The sequence below is a fragment of the Paroedura picta genome, chromosome 6 (genome assembly GCF_049243985.1).
Source record: "Paroedura picta isolate Pp20150507F chromosome 6, Ppicta_v3.0, whole genome shotgun sequence".
Taxonomy (NCBI): domain Eukaryota; kingdom Metazoa; phylum Chordata; class Lepidosauria; order Squamata; family Gekkonidae; genus Paroedura; species Paroedura picta.
Window position 1 is genome coordinate 24,676,838 of NC_135374.1, and position 17,841 is coordinate 24,694,678.

General features: G+C 40.9%; 1 protein-coding gene across 1 annotated transcript in view; it reads right to left on the reverse strand.

Moving 5' to 3' along the window:
* Positions 1-9,425: 9,425 nt before the first annotated feature.
* UBL3 (ubiquitin like 3) overlaps positions 9,426-17,841 on the reverse strand; it is a 44,264-nt gene continuing 35,848 nt past the window's right edge. The window contains exons 3-5 of the mRNA XM_077341805.1: positions 15,017-15,103; positions 12,060-12,137; positions 9,426-11,119 (exon numbers count right to left, since the gene is read on the reverse strand). Of these exons, the coding sequence (XP_077197920.1) occupies positions 11,067-11,119; positions 12,060-12,137; positions 15,017-15,103 (218 nt within the window). The 3' untranslated portion in view covers positions 9,426-11,066. The remainder of the gene's footprint in view (positions 11,120-12,059; positions 12,138-15,016; positions 15,104-17,841) is intronic.

Below are 17,841 nucleotides of genomic sequence, written 5' to 3' on the forward strand. Positions count from 1 at the left end.
GGCCGGGATTGATAGCTTCTCCTGGAGGTATGCTCAGAGGGCTCTTCCACCTGCCCTTGCAAGGGCTCAGGGGAAAGCTTGCCTTTTTTATTTTCCCCTTTATTATTTTCCTGTTGAGTCCTCACTGTGTTTGAGGACTCTGACTGGTTAAAAACAAAGGAGCGGCTGCTGAATTGAAGGTTAATGAGGATCATTTAAGTGGAATTTTTAAAATGTGACAAAGCGTGTGTGTGTGTGTGTGTTTGTGTGTACGTGCCTGAGAGAGTTTGTGTGAGAGAAAGACTAGAACACCAGACATGAGAACATTTCGTATTTGCATTACAACTGGAGGGAGGGGGGACCCATGAAGGAAGAGTCCGTTCCCTCAGATTCTAGAACTTTCCACAACCGTTCTTCACGTCCAACCAGTTTGATCGATTTTAATTGTCAGTCTCTCAGGAGTCACCACACATGCCACTGTGCTAGTCGACAGGATCTGTGTTGTTTAATAGGGAGGAGGTGTCAGCTGTAAGATGGGTGGGCTCTGCCTTTCTACGCAGTGACTGTCTGTTCTGGGGGGTTGTTAGGCATCATTTGAATGTCAAGTCAGTGAGTTTCAAACCCACCGTGCCATTTCCTCCTCCGGTTCCCCTTGACAGCCGCTGTCCTTTTCCTGCAGCTCTCCTGGGGGGCTGCTCAGAGCACCTGGCTCAGTTAAGCAAAAAACAATCCTCTAACAAGCAGAGCAATTTATAGGCATGACATGTAGGTGGGAAATCATCTTTTAAAAAATTACAAAAATCAGGGGGAGAAATGCACCACTGGTTTCATTCAAGGGCTGTAAAAACGTGTGTCGATACCAACCAGCATCTGATAAAGCAGGCTTTCCCCCATAACAGCTCATACCAGAAAAAGAAAAATGGATTTTTTTTTTTCAAAAAGAGGACCTAACAATGAAGAATGCTGGAAAGCCATCGCTGTTGCTAACCTGCGGTGATGTAAGGAAGGACCAGCCTGGCTGCGAATGCTATTTCAGGCAGCGTACTGAATAACTTTGCAGTGGAATACATATGGGGTTAGACAGTTTCAACTATTTCTAGAAGAAGAAGAGTCGATTCTTATATGCCGCTTTTCTCTACCCGAAGGAGGCTCAAAGCGGCTTATATTCGCCTTCTCTTTCCTCTCCCCACAACAGACACCCTGTGAGGTGGGTGAGGCTGAGGGAGCCCTGATACTACTGCCTCGGTCAGAACAGCTTTATCAGTGCCGTGGCGAGCCCAAGGTCACCCAGCTGGCTGCATGTCAGGGAGAGCAGAATTGAACCTGGCTTGCCAGATTAGAAGTCCACACTCCTAACCACTACACCAAACTGGCTACAAGAAAATATGATGGCAAATAAACAGTCATCTGAGTCTGTTTGTTAGTATAGTGTTACTTAAGGCACAGTCCTGAACATCCTTCTTTTTACAGAGAAATCATCCAACAACAGGAAACCTATTCTTACATTAAGAACTTCACCCCCAATCTGATTTGCTAGGCAGGGTGTTCTAGAGCAGGGGTAGTCAACCTGTGGTCCTCCAGATGTCCATGGACTACAATTCCCATGAGCCCCTGCCAGCAAACGCTGGCAGGGGCTCATGGGAATTGTAGTCCATGGACATCTGGAGGACCACAGGTTGACTAATCCTGGTCTAGAGCCTTCCCAGAATTACGACTGATCTCCAAACTACAGAGGACAGGTCTGCTTCGGTGGGTGGATTCTATGGCATTATACTCAACTGAGGTTTCTCCCATCCCCCAATCCTGCCCTCTCCTGGCTCCATCCCCAAATTCCCAGATATTTACCAACCCAAAGTTGGCAGCCGTAGATATTTCTCTCAAAAAATCCATCTCCCGACTGCACTGTCTGCTTTTCCTTTTCTTTTTACCTTAACATTCACATAGTTCAATGTTGAGTTCAAGTGGTTCAATAAAAGAACATAGAAGAAGAAGCAGAAGACTTGGTTCTTATATGCTGCTTTTCTCTCCCTGAAGGAGTCTCAAAGCGGCTTACAGTCACCCTCCCTTTCCTCTCCCCACAACAGACACCCTGTGAGGTGGGTGAGGCTGAGAGAGCCCTGATATCATAGCTTGGTCAGAACAACTTTATCAGTGTCCTGGCGAGCCCAAGGTCACCCAACTGGCTTTATGTGGGGGAGTGCAGAATCAAACCTAGCTCGCCAGATTAGAAGTCCACACTCCTAACCACCACACCAAACTGGTTCACATAATTGGTGAACTCCACATCTATTAGCTATCATAGCTAAACAGGATTTCCAGGTTTAGAGACATTATGCCACTGAGTCCTGGGCGCACTGGTTGGAGGCAGCCTTCATGCTCTGCTTGTGGGTTGCTCAGGAGCATCTGCCCCGGAAACAGAAATCAAACAAGGTGTCAGAATATGCAGCATATTGGAAAGTTTCCAGTGGCTCCTTCACATTAGCAATGACTGTTGACCATCAGGAACTTTCCCGGTATTTCTGAATGGGGGGTAGTTTGGCTGAAATGTTGATTAGTTCAATTTCGGGCTGTGCGTCAGTAGATAATTCTCACAGAGCTTCAAAGATCATAACTGGCATGCCAGAAATTACCTAGCAACTGCAACTGAACAAAAGGGAAGCAAACGAAGGACTTGGTTTTAATATGATCAGATGGTTCTTCTGCATGCATGTTTCTTTGCACATAGTTACAGGCTGCTATTCTTAAACAAGCGGCACCGGGGATGTTTGGCCATTACAGGAATCAAGAAGCTTATTGCTTAGGTTGGAGAAAATACTCTTCCCAATGCATTTGCTACCTCTCAGCACTGCAAGCAGCTTTGTGGGTCAGCACAGGGGCTGCATCCAAGGTGCTAGAACAAGGACAGAGTTAGAAGATCCTGGATCCCCTTTTCACCCATACATCCATGTTTCCATTTCATTACTGGTATGGGAGGAAATGTTTTGTGGCTGAGGTGTGGGAGTTCCAAAGCTTCCGTTTGTAAGATGAAAGAAAGGAAATGCTTTAGGCAACATACAGACAATTAAACATCATATTTGCTGTTCGTTACCCATGGCAAAAAAAAATTACGCAAGAGATAACAGTAGTGTACCATGTGAGTAATTACCTCCCTGTTGTTAATGTAAACACACACACATACCACCAAGTGCTATTAGCTTCCCTTTCTAGGGTGTGGTGTCTTAGGATGGCAGGTAGCTCCCATCTCTGTATCATGCTAGTCACAGAGACAGACTAGCAGATTGTGAGCAGTTAAAAATGATGCTCTCCTCCACATGCAAGCCAGGCAGGCTGCATATCATGCCTCTCCCCACACTCCTGCATGCTCTCTGCATTTACCTTCAACTGTAGCAAGCACATGAGTTCATGAACTTTGCATCTTCTTGCTCCCCTCCTGTGAGACTTGCAGCATTGGACTAATGGAAGAGGCCAGGAAAACACTTCCACAGGGAAGGTGTACTAGAGTCAGCTGCATACAACTAAATTATCTCGTATACACAAGCATTCCTTTTTGGTTTTTCAGGAGTGGGGCTGCATTACTGGCCCTCAACTTTCCACCCATGCATTACACAAACTCAAAACCCTTTCCTATTGGCCCAGAATATTGAAACAAGTTCATAGAGGAAACACATGCCATCTTTTTGGGTTTCTTGGGAGGGGGGCTGCCCAATAATTTTCCTCCTATACATCCCACAAACTCAAAATCCTTTCCAGAGTCAATGGAATAAGTTCACAGACGGGTAACATGCCACTCTAGAGAACTCTTGGGGGGTCAGATGATTTCGAGTAATTTCCTCCCATATGGCCATGGCACAGGAGGTGGGATTTAGGCACCCTTAAGAGGATGGGGTAACCTCTTTTTTGGTGACATAGAGATATGCCCCCAGTCCTTGAAGCCTCTGTTAAAAGGGTGGGGTTCCCCCTTCCAAATTGTTGGCAGCCCTATACACCATGCTACTTTCCCAGCTGCTTCATCTATTCTGATGACAAGTTATCTCCCTTTGCACTTAAGGTCAGAGATCTTTGGATCACACATCTTTCATGTAGAATAGAAGCAAAACATAAGGGCTATTCACTGGAGTTGGATCCATAAAGATGAAGCGGTGCCTGGCTGCCATTTTGAAATGCATGGCTGAATAGAAATTCCAAGAAGGGGATCTCTTGACAGGAAATGGTCAATAGTATAAGATCCCTATACCCTATAAGAGTCTCTTGTGGCGCAGAGTGGTAAGGCAGCCATCTGAAAGCTTTGCCCATGAGGTGTGGAGTTCAATCCCAGCAGCCGGCTCAAAGTTGACTCAGCCTTCCATCCTTCCGAGGTCGGTAAAATGAGTACCCAGCTTGCTGGGGGGTAAACGGTAATGACTGGGGAAGGCACTGGCAAACCACCCTGTATTGAGTCTGCCATGAAAACGCTAGAGGGCGTCACCCCAAGGGTCAGACATGACTCGGTGCTTGCACAGGGGATACCTTTACCTTTACCTTTATAAGATCCCTATTTGGATACCTTCACATTCTTCACAGAACATATGTTAAACCTAGACTGTGGTAAACTGCGGTAAATCAGCACCTCAAACTGGGCCTGGGATGCTCAGGTGCCCCCAAGTAGGATGGATAGAATCAAGCCTTTCAATCCCAGGTAGCCAGCAGCATTCTGCAGCATGTCTTCAAGGCCTGGCTTCAAGTAGGTCCCATGATAAGGGTCAATCCTTGCAGTAAAGAAGAGAAGTTTTTTGTGATGGCTAGGTCAGCACTGCAGGTATTCCATTTCCTACGCAACAGAAATGTTCCTCTATAAGAAAACTGGCTTGACAAAATGGAATTTCACTTACTTTAGTCAGTAAAGAAGCAAGTCACACTGATTCGGGCTCATCCTTGAGCTGGATTTGCATTTTGAACCTCAAGATTCAAAATGGATTTGTATTTTGAACACCAGGTTCAAACAAGAGAAGACTGCAAAGACCTTCAGGTTCCAGAGTTTTAATCTCTCTTTCAAAATACTTTGAAAGTTCAGGGTGTTCTGAGGATAATACAACAGGATTTGCTCTCATGATACATATGTTGTGTTTTGTGCTGGATGGTCCCTTCACCACCTTTTTCTAGTTGACACAACAGAATGATTCTCTACTAAGGCAAGAATTGCAGAACCTGATTACACTCAACATTGATACTAGAGTTGTAAAAATAGCAAGCTTCCAATGGGAGGCATAACCAGATTTCACAGTGATCTAATTTTAAAACATATCATAATACAAAAAGAGGGGTTTGCAGGTTCAGCACAGATCCGTTATACCGTCTTGACACTTTCACTACCATATTTACCCAAAAGGCCGATGACCCTGAACGTAAGGTATTTTACAATGTTCTATAAAAACATAAATATTCTTGATGTCATGTCTGGAAGATAACCTAGTTGTCCAGGTAAGGAAAGCATAACCATATTTGAGTTTTCCAAAGCATTTCCCATTACTTGCCCTGTAAAGGTTACATCTCTGAAAGGCAAGTCAGTATTACTATCCATAATGTTGCAGAGATGGTGGCAAATGAAGTTTCGAGATGCACAGTATAACACAGCTTCATGAGTTCAGAATTTAAACCAAGGACCTCCTGATCCATAGCTTGAGTCAATACACCATATAGATATTCACTGGTCATTTAAACATTGGTGTACAAAAATCTGGTGGTAGAACACGCCATCAGATCCCAGCTGACTTAGAATCATAGAATCATAGAGTTGGAAGGGGCCATACAGGCCATCTAGTCCAACCCCCTGCTCAACGCAGGATCAGCCCTAAGCATCCTAAAGCATCCAAGAAAAGTGTGTATCCAACTTTTGCTTGAAGACTGCCAGTGAGGGGGAGCTCACCACCTCCTTAGGCAACTTATTGCAACTGCTTATGGTTTTCAAGGCAAGAGACAAACAGAGATAATTTTGGCCTTTACCCATCTCTGCATAGCAATCCTGGACTTCCTTGGCCTTCCGTCCAAGTGCTAATGCAGCTTAGCTTCTAAGATCTGGTGAGACTGGCCTAGCCTAGCCACCCAGGTTGGTACTATTTTTGAAAAGCTATAAAATGATTATTTTTCTTAAAAAGTAACTTCTTTGCCACCAAGTTGCAGCCAATTTATGATGACCCAACGGAGTTTAAGAGAAGAGACATTCACAAGTTACTTGACATTGCCTACCTCTGTGTGGTAATACCAGTACTGCGTTTTGGTCTCCCCCCCCCCCCAAAAAAAAAAAAAAAAAAAAGACAGGCCAGGGCTGTCCCTGCTTAACTTCTGTGTTCTGACCAAATGGAGCTGTCTTGGCAATCCCGGACAAACTTTGTTGCAGAAATTATTTGTATGAAGCGCTTGATTGATTCAACCTCCTTCATTCAGTCAGCTAATGGTACTGGATAGCATTAGCAATACCGCTGCTTCAGAAAAATAAGCAAGCACAATATTCATGCTTGTCTTTTATTGCTTTATGTTGGCTTCCCCTCTGCTTTGCCTGAATCTTATCTGCCCCCAGTCAGCCAAGTACTACAAATGGAGACACAGTTGCCCCTCATTTGCACTTCACCCTATCCAAGAGGAGTTGCTGATGGTCCATCTTGGAAAGGGAATGAGTGAATATTCCTCCCCTTGGTTCCAGTTTGTCTGGGAACACAGTATTAGACTAAAGGTTTTGGACACAAGCTATCAGCACTTTGAGTCTCCTCCCCTCCCAGCATATATTACATGTCAACACAGCTCTTACATCTGAAGAAAGTTGTTTGGGATATGAGCTTCCCTTGCATACCCACCATCTTGGAGAAACAGCTGTGATTGTGCAGCTGAAGCTAGCTCATGTGCTCATCACATCCCAAATGGGACAGCAGACAGCAATGAAAGGAGCTATGGCCCATTAGAAAGGGATGCCTATCACACTACTGAGATGGAGGACAGGCCAGACATTCAGGGGATTTCTGTTTCCAGCAATCATGGCAACTAGTAGGGTATCATGCTTTTCAGACGACTGGGGTTGGTGCCTGAGATTACTGACATGTGCTCGGTTAAGATCTAAAGCCTGCATGGGTGGAACAGGCCCTCTTGCCTCATAAAAATTGAGACTACAGGGCTGCCATTATGCTGAATCCATACTGAGTCAAGATGCTACTAGGTGGTATACAGAGACAGATGTAAGCTTGGAGCTGAGGAAGCTTCGTCATGGCCCAGAAGTACTCTACCTTTTAACCCTGCAGGCACATTTGGAATTTTGATAAGGCAGGGCAGGCACAACCACAAAATAGCTGCCACAGGGGGTAAAGCCAGACAGGAAATGATTGTCACAACTTAACTTCAGTAACATAGTGCAGATTCTTGTGCTATGCCGGTAGCTGCTGTCAAAGCAATATTTTTTTAAAAATCTGCACAGCCAACCTAATTTCTTGTAGTACAAAAGGCTCACTTGGCCCACACACTTTCCAAAAACACTTGGTGGATACCTGAGAAGGTATCAACAGGTGCCCACGGGCACTGTGATGGGGACCCCCAGCTAAACCCTACTTCTCTGGAATTATGCAACTGTGGCCGAGGGGAAGTTCTGCTTTAAGACTGTTGCCAGAAGCTAGAAACAGGCACAAGCAGTTGTGCAGAGGCTGAATCTGCTTCTATGCCTATATATAGTACTGGGTTGTCAACTGTTTGCTTTGTGACTGAGCCTTTCTGTAACTGAGAATGAATTCATATAGTTTTTAGGGAAATGCCTTCAGCTGCATGGCTGGTCGTCATGGAGGATCCCCTGATTGTTTACACAATTTTTACACTAGCCACTATAGATTTCATTGAAAATACACAATTAGATATGGGGGAGGAGGCATATTCTCTCCCCTTTGGTTCAAGGTTTCTCTGCTTTTTGTTGACTGCTTGAATAAGAAGTATGACAGATAACATCAGATTCTCCTACAGTTTTCGGATGCATTTTGTGTGACTGAGAACAAGTACAGACACACCCTGACTGTGATCAAAGCTGCAAAAAGACTTCAGAAGTATGCATTGTCATCAGATTCCTAGAAATAGCTATAAAAGAGCAATCTGGCATTGTTCCTAACAAAACTTAAATAGCGCCAAGCAAATCTGAATGATATGGGCTACTAAAGTCTGACTTTTGGTGTGTACTAAATTTAGCAGTGGAACAATTAAACTATGCTCAGATAACATCACAAGTAGAGTTCCAGTGGGATAACTATTCAAATCATTGTGCCATTACTGATTGCTTTCTAGGCTTAACTGAAGGCAGTAGACCCACAAAGCACTAAACTTCTAGCCCAGATTATCTGTATTCAGTCCTGTGCTCTATTCCAAAATTTAATTCCAATCAGGAATACTCTTGCCACCATTCCAAGTCAGGGCTCATAGGAAGCATTCTTTGAGGAGTCCTGGAATTCCTTTATCTGGAAGATAGATTAAAAAGAGATGTCTTCTAGAATGTTCACCAGCTCTTTTTGTTGGAAATAGGTTTTGGGGATGAAAGGAACTGACTGGGGGAAGGGGCAACAGGAGCTAAGGGTGTGCATGACTTTTGTAATTAACACAATCATTAATCCAGTCTTAAATCCTCAGACAGGTTGGGCAAGCAAACAATAACTGATGTTGTATCTGGGGAAGTGTGTGTGTGCGCACGAAAGTGTATACCTTGAATAAAAAATTGTTGGTCTTAGTGTCGCCACCGAACTCTAAATTTGTTCCAATAATCTCCTCTGTAGGTCTCATTCAGAATATTTCTCACATAGTCAAGACTACTAATTTTCTATAAACAGGCGAAATTCTCTTTTAAACTCTAAACTGTATCTCCCTAGGATGTGGGGAAATTATGTTAATTTGTTTTTAGGAAATAATTCCTGAGATACACGGAGAGGGCCCTCTAGAAATTTCTTTTAGAGTCCCAAAGAATTCACACTGCTGAATTGCCAATAAGAAACGTACATGGCTGCCATAGGCCTTCAGTTGCTCATCCAGGCCCTAACTCTAAACAATATTCTCCTCTAGTGTTAAATAGATCCAGTTCTTTTTGAAGACAACTAAAAATAAATTGAGCCTCTTGTGGCGCAGAGTGGTAAGGCAGCGACATGCTGTCTGAAGCTGTCTGCCCATGAGGTTGGGAGTTCAATCCCAGCAGCCGGCTCAAGGTTGACCCAGCCTTCCATCCTTCCGAGGTCGGTAAAATGAGTACCCAGCTTGCTGGGGGGTAAACGGTAATGACTGGGGAAGGCACTGGCAAACCACCCCGTATTGAGTCTGGCATGAAAACACTAGAGGGTGTCACCCCACGGGTCAGACATAACCCAGTGCTTGCACAGGGGATACCTTTACCTTTACCTTAAAAATAAATTGAAGGTAGAAAATGGGCCAGGTCACAGCCCTCAAATCACAACAAAGTGCACTACAATATTCTTCTTTTATTTAGTTTACAGAAGAATCTATCAGTACAGGTTGCAGAAAGAAAATGTTTAGTGCTATTTACAATTTGTTTTAAAACTCTGCTCTATACAAATTTAATTTTGATCATTATGAACAATATCTTTGTAGGCCTACTGCATATAAAGCATTTTGTCAAAGCAATAACATAGAATAAAATAACCCATTAAGTTTAAATGAAGTTGATCATTCAGAAAACACAGAACATTTGTAAGGGCCATGGACTCAAGTACAGAACACAATGTCAACCTGCAATTTTTTTTAAGCCTAGAGCTATTTATATGGATTATTAATGTATTACTCTACACGCCAATCTATATTTCAGTTCTATAGTTATGTTTTATAAGATCTTTATTAAATATATTCTACATATTTGTAATTTCAACTAGGAAGAATTTCTTCCCAGTGGAAAAATATAAAATCTTTTATAATTTTTTTACAGGTTTAGATGAAACTAACTCATGCTTTAGTGCTGTGCAAAAAATTGTTTTAGCATATCAATTTTTAAATTATTTGTATGAAGTAAAAGAATGGCATCCTTTGTAACTAACTACATATGCTTTTAAAAACCAGCTTCTGATTTCCAGTACAATTGCAAGCACTAATACCAAATGCAGATTACATAAACAAAATTTCATCATATGGCAGAGGATTTTTTTTGTCCTTTTTTTTTCCTTTTAGTTATTCCTTTGAAGTCACTAATGAGTAAGCATGACACTGGACACTAAGGTACTGATGAGAAAGAATGACTGAAAAACATCAATTGTTGATATTCAAAGACATAAAATTGATTAGTAAATGAGGTCTTCTAATATTTATGCACATTAATAAAAGCCTATGAACTACAGGAAATTACCCCTCCCATATTAAGGCTAGGAAATGCACTCTCTGCACTTATTTGTGCTGTCTGAACAAGCACTCAACTAATGTACGAGAGAAGAGTGCATGTTAATGAAAAAAAAATTCAGTTTGAACAGCCCTCTATAGAGTGCTTAAAAATTACAGGCACATAGTTTGTTGCAGTGAAAATATATGTCTAAAGTCAGACTTAATTTTAGTTAGTATTTTGTGCCAGTTTGGCCACTAAGGTTGACTTAAGGTAAAATTTAAGTAGTTATTTCTTTCCTCCTTTAATTGGCCATTACTGAATAATATATTTTAAAAGACTGCCAATAGTGTTTACCAGTGCTGAATCATTTCTATCTTCTTGAAATACTTAGAACTTTTTGTTGATGAGGTCTATATATTGTCAACTTTTTTTTAGTGCAAATTGCATCTAGAAATGTTGATTGGTTAAAGTTTAGGTTAAGGATGATTTTTATGGCAGCAAAATGATTCCTGTTGAAGAGAATAGTTAACCTTTGCCTGGAGACAGCATACATTGGAGAAGTGATGCATTAAGATGTTTGCTCAACAACCAAAAAGTAGGGGGCGCAAGTGTTCATTGCTCTAGAAAAGAAACATATGCAACAGTGTTCATGTAATATTTCAGTTCAAATGGATTCACAGATTCCTAATGGTGTCTGAAGCGATGTTGGTCTCCTCTAGTCCAGCAGCATGAAAAACAAAAACTATTTTACATCACAAGTAGCAGATACAGTAGAGCTTTACAGGATCACACAGCAATTGCTCTCTCCAGTTTTTTCACGATTCCTCTGACCTGCAGGACAATGAAGAGGACAGGTTTAAGGCTATTGCTTGACATGAGTGTGTGATATAAAGGTTTGGATTACTTCTGAATCACATTAGAGATTTGGGGTAATGGACATGATACTTGGGTTGTTAAGAGGGCATTTATAGTACCAAGGTTTTTTTATTTTTGTTTTTTTAAGCTATTGATTTTTTAAAACTATTGTTTTTAAACTATTCGCTAGGTTTCTCCTCATAAATAAAGAACTGTTTATAAACCTTGAAGGAGTTATCTTGTTCTAACAATGCAGCAAATATACAGAGACTGTGAATTATGTGCCTTTTGAGTCCAAGTCACTGGTGCTGCAAAAGTAGATAGCAGAAGAAGCAAGGAGTGCTTTCACTGGTTCACCAAATGCAGTAAGTTGACCTCATTGCAGTTAAACAGGCCTGGGTGACATGCGCTTAGTGTCAGACAGCCTAGAAAGGCTGAAACACAATAGCTAGGGTCTTAATTGGAACTGGTCATGATCAATATACAAGATTGATATTCTGTCAACTCCAGGACTTCCTGTTTTATTTCCAGGTCCCATTCAAAGTGATGTTTTTAAATGTGAACCCCATTCAAGGCATGAGATCAGCTTCCAGCTTCATAAGCCATATTCAGGAAGGAGGTTAGGAGTGACAAAGCCTCCTTGATTGCTGCCCTGTGGCTATGAAATCCTTTACCTCCTGAACAGTGATCCTTCCTGTCTTCTAGAGAATATATGTCTATTTCCTTGGGACTAGGATGAGCTTTTGTTTTCTTGCACTTTTTTCTGCAGCTGCCTGATGTAACGTATGTTTTGTTTTCAACCATTATTATTTTGAGGCACTGCTTAAATGCATATATTCCACAATTATATTTCTTTTAGGCAACACTAAATAGATAGGTTGGATATAAACAAATCTCTTTAAAAGCCAAAGCTTACCTTGAGAATTTGGTTCTGGCAATGTCTCTCTTGCCACCAAATGCATTACCGTTGTCTTGCCAAATGGAAGTTTTAATGCTGTGTGAAAAGGAGGAGGATGGTTAAATATTCCTCTTCATACAAGAATATAACAAGGACGGTCTAATAATTAAAGCAAACAGAGAGAAACAGACCTATCCCCTGGCAATATGATAAAGAAAAATGTCCTATTTTTGTGGTTTTCCTTGTTTCTTTATTCTTTAGGACTTCTGTCAAAACGGAATCCAGGTAATCTCCATTTTCAGTTCTTTCATCAGTGACAAGTCCTTATATGTTAATAGTATAATACTGGCCACAGGCTCACATAGGTATGGGGATACCAGAGGGGAATGTGTCAATACAGACTGGTACTATATTCAGCATTTGTGTGAACAGAAAGCTGTCCCAAAACACTCAACATGGCCACATTTGACTTAAGAAGATTTAAAATGTGAAGGGAGCAGTCAAAAGGAAGAGAGTAAAGAGTTAACTGTACTCGGGATTCTTGGAAGTTCATAAAATCCATAACTGACGCTCAGGATAGAATGTATACCACAGGTGAGGAAACGTTACATAAAAATATCAAGACGCCAGCATGGTTAAACAAAATCAAGGAAGCCACTAAAGAAATAAAAAGCTGGAAAGAAGAACTGGAAAATGTGTCCAGATGAGGAGAACAAGCTGCAGCACAGGGTCTGGCAGAACAAATGTTGAGGTTAAGGCAAGCCAAACAAGGATAGACAACCACATTGCAGGGTTGGTTTTTTTGTTTTGTTTTGTTTTTGCAATCAATAAGTTTCTTTACATATTTCAGAATCAGGAAGCCAGCCCAAGAGGTAGTTGGGATGCTGGATGCAAAAGAGTGAAAAAGTCGCTAAAGGATGATCAGGGAGACTGAATAAACTTGATCTGTTTTTGCTGCGTAAGACATGGGGGATTGTTCACGCTGTAACTATCTATAAATGTCTGCGGAATAGAGCCAAACAGAAGTAAGAAGATGAATCTCTAAGATAAGGTGACCAGATTGTCCCACTTTTGGAGGGACATCTGGGGGCACCTTATTATACTTATGTTGAAATTTAAAAATATATATTACAATACTATTTTTGCGTTCTATGTGTTCTATGAAACTTTTTGTTGCTCCATATAGACCAAATTTTTAATCAAGACCCCCCCCCCCCCCGGTCAATGGTGTCCCGCTTTACCAATGTTAAAATCTGGTCACCTTACTCTAGGACTAAATGGCACATTAAAGACTAACAGATGGCACATACCCAAGGGTTATAAAGGAGCTCAATTGTGAATCTCCTATGGTAATACAAAATGTTTGACTAAAATCAGGCTCCCTACCCAAGGACCGGAAAGCTGCAAGCACAAGTTAGATTGTTAAAAAGGAATCAGATGGTTCCATGATATTTTAGACAAACTAATTTATCATCTATCCTGGGAAACTATTTAAGATAGAATTATTACATGCACACAGGAACATGCAATACTGAGGAAGAATCAGAATGGCTTCTGAGTTCTTTTGGTATATTAATGTGGATAAGAATGAGCTGGCAAACATTATAAACAAACAGAGAGCGGGAATAAGTGGCAACAGAGGAAAGTCACCCACGACCGATGCTTTTAATTTGACCTGGAAGTGAGAATGAGGAAAAAAACATCTAAAGTTGTATAAACTATGCAGATAGTTGGGAGCTTCATGAAATTGTCTTCAAACTGGGTGAGTAGCCAACAACATGGCACATGCAGTTAAATGTACAATGATGTTCCAGTGTAACATAATGCACAACTGACATATAAATTGACAGGGCTTGAACTGACAGTGGCTGACCAGAAAAAGAGGTAATGGAGGATAGGTAACAAAAATGCAGCAGGGAGAACAAAATTTCTGTGCTAGGGGTTTTTAGGAAAGCGAGTGAAAATAAAACAGCCAGTATCATAATGCTCTTATAGAGACTAATAGTATTAATACTATGTGTGGTTCTGATTGCTGCGTCATAGATGCAGAAAAAACTGCAAGGGATCTGTGGGACTGGAGTAATGGTTCTACAAAAAGCCTCAGGGATTTGCGCCTAAGTAGTTGGGGGGGGGAGGCAAAACGATTGAGGTTTCTAAAATGATGCATGATGTGTAAAGAATGAATAGAAAACTTAACATTTCACACAACAAATTGATGTCAATGTAATGCACACTGTAGTGATTAAAAAAGAAACAAACAAACAAACAAAAAACCCCAGCATGAAGTGGCAAAAAATCAGCATCACCATATCTTTGGATATTCAAAGCACACTGAGGAAGATATGCCACAAGGGGGCACAATTGAACTGCTTTTGTATTTGAAGGGAGGCCATTTACTGTTGGTATATTCAAGAAATTTTGCCATCATTCAAATTCTCAGTATCTCACCACAATAACAGTGCTGAGATTTTGGCTGCTGTTAAGCAATCCTCGTAGCCTCTATTTTGAACATTGATAATAAAGGAAGATTTTTAAAATTGTTTTTAATGTAACTGTGACATACAAAAATCCAAATCCAAAATATTGCTGCAATTAATTTCGAATCATGGAAAGCAGTTCAGTTTACAAGAGTATACTTTCTGTTTTACAATAGCTGAAGAAAAAGTATGTGTCACCTACAGCAAAACAATCCATGTGAATATTCTATTAATTTGGATGTTAATATTCATTTACTAATACCGGCTGCAGACTAAGGCTCAGTTAGAAGCATACACAAGGGGCCACATTACAACAGATTTGATTAAAAACACTGTACTGCACTTTTAAGATTCACTAATTTCAACAAGAAGCCATTAAACTGATGCTCTGTCTAGATGCTGTCCAATGCATTCATAAACATTACACAATGCTTCTGAAAGCATTATTCCATCTTAAAGTCCAGTCCAAGATTACCCACAGTACTCAGCTCTCCGTACCTCCTAATGTTACGTTGCCATGAAGAAACCGTCCTTGATAAATAAGCCGTAGAATATTTGGACTGCTCACCTGCTCTTCTTCCCAGTCTGAAAAAACACAAGAAGAGTGTCAAGAGTATTAACATTCTTAATTTTTTCCCTCATTATGCCCACATGGTAGCTCACACAATATAAATGACTGCATACATAGAACATCTATTACACAAATGCTGGCTAAGCTTCTGTCCAATAGGGAGGGCAAAGAAGCCCTTTTAGCCATAAAAGAGTGGTGAGAATAGCTGGGATAACAGAAGAATTTCAACTGATATCTAGCTGCAAACAGGAGCCTCTTGTGGCGCAGAGTGGTAAGCAGCAGAAATGCTGTCTGAAGCTCTGCCCATGAGGCTGGGAGTTCGATCCCAGCAGCCGGCTCAAGGTTGACTCAGCCTTCCATCCTTCCAAGGTCGGTAAAATGAGTACCCAGTAAATGGTAATGACTGGGGAAGGGAATGGCAAACCACCCTGTATTGAGTCTGCCATTAAAACGCTGGAGGACGTCACCCCAAGGGTCAGACATGACTTGGTTCTTGCACAGGGGATACCTTTACCTTTATCTAGCTGCATCTACTAACAGAAAGCATATAGTGTATTATGAAAATTAACACCTCTGCATGAGGCCTTCACAAGAGAAAACTGAGTCCCGGTTACAGGGCTCCATTGTCCTATCACTTTCCCTCTGCTCTGCCTATCCCAATGGAAAAGTCAGGCCTGAGGCTTGGAGGCATTCTAGAAAAGTACCCTCCACTGCATGAACAGAAGCAGCAAGATTCCTTTGGATTCAACTCACAGGTGCCATCTCTGGTTTCCATTTAAGTCAAGAAACTCACAATGTATTCCAGTGGCTAAAATCTACAAAACCGAATCACCTCTTATTATGGCAGGGGTCTAGTAAGCCCCCCCCACCCCCATGCAATCTCTGATTGCCAGCTCTTAAAAAAGATTAGTACTACATATTTAACTAGATGCCAAATTAACTTGTCACAGAATTAATGCTATTCATTGTAATAAATATAATAATTTAAAATCTTAGTTAATGGTAAACAGAAGCAGGAAAAATATTTCAAAAGTTTGTACTTCAATCTTTCCAACTTGGGGGAAATTTTTAATCCATAAACATGGTCAAATACCTTTTGCATGGTTCAGTCCTTCGTCAAAACATCTCAGAGATGAGAACAAATACTGAATACAGACCAATACTGAATACTTATCTTAAGTGATGGATCAACATAAACCAATTACCATAGATACAATGTGATTTTTCACTTTGCTGGGGATCATAGAGACCCTCTAGTACCCTGGGTAAGCAATATTTCACTTCTTTAAAAATGTTAGGGAGGACTTAAAACAGAAAGGGTGCAATCCCAAGAACATATTTCTGAGAATAAGGCATACTAAGTAAAATAGGACTTCTGAGTAGACATAGAATCATAGACGTGCAAAAGGTCACTTAATTCTATACTGCAGAAAATGTGACATTTTTTTGTAGCAGTGGGATACCCTTTTTTGGGGGTAGGGGGAACATTATAGTCCCAAATGCATACTAAGGATTGCAATCCTGTACCCATTTTTTAATCCATATAATTCTCTTTGATGTCACAATTACATGTGATAATGTAGCACTGAGCTCATTAATATCATTATGTTTTTATTAAACAATGAACAGCTTGAATATTCAAGAGTCTAATCAGAAAACAGAAATGAACCTACGCAGAAATGCACAATATTCACAATCTACTCAGTGTCAACATTTAGAAAACTAGACAAATATGTCAAAAACTGTAAAAACATAATATGGAAACGACTATCCTTATTGAATTCTAACAATCCTAAAAGAAAAATTTTGAAATGCTGAATACATTCTTAGGTTCTGCTCCCCCTCTCCCTTCCCTTAGAAAAAAAGTATCCCAAAATCTGAGGTTGGGTCCAAACTACACCTTTATATAGATGAAGAGCAGTAATAATTCAGATTTGTTTTATCTTTATGCTTGTTATGCCCAATCTTCAGGATGAGTGAGAAGGGCTGCAATTGAGCCATAGCTACAAAAAGAGCTTCAGAATACATACCTTACAGGGATGACCCCAAAGTCATCATTAAATTGCAACTAACACATTCGCTAGGCAACCTGACTGAGCAAGGGACTCAGTAGCCATTTTTGTACCATAATTCATGCTACTAAACTCTTGCACTTTTTATTTAAAGTCTTAGTGCCTTGATTGGAAGACTACTCGGACCTTCGCTCTGCTCATATTTTTAAAGAACCTGAAGAAAAATCCATGCTGTTTAGCAGGTTAAGCATTGCAAAGGACATAAGAACATAAGAGCCCTGCCGGATCAGACTAATGGTCCATCTAGTCCAGCATCCTATCTTACATGGTGGCCAAACAGTTCCTCTGGAGGGCTAAAAACAGGGCATAGAGGCCAAAGCCTTCCCCTGATATTACCTTCTGGCTCTGAGTTTTGGAGGTTTAGCACCTCTGAATGTGCAGGTTCCCCTCGGTCACCTTAGCTAGTAGTAGACATTTTCCATGAATCTAATCCCCCTTTACACGAGTCTAATCCCCTTTTAAAGCTGTTTATTCCTGTGGCCATCACTACATCCTCTGGCAGAAAAATTCTACATTTTAATCACTTTCTGTATGAAGTAGTATTCCCTTTTGTCCAACTTTAACCTACTACGGTACTTGTCAGCTTCATTGGATGCCCTTGAGTTCTAGTATTTTGGGAGAAAGCAAAAAAGTTCTCTTTGCCAACACTCTCTACCCCATTCATAATTTTATAAACCATA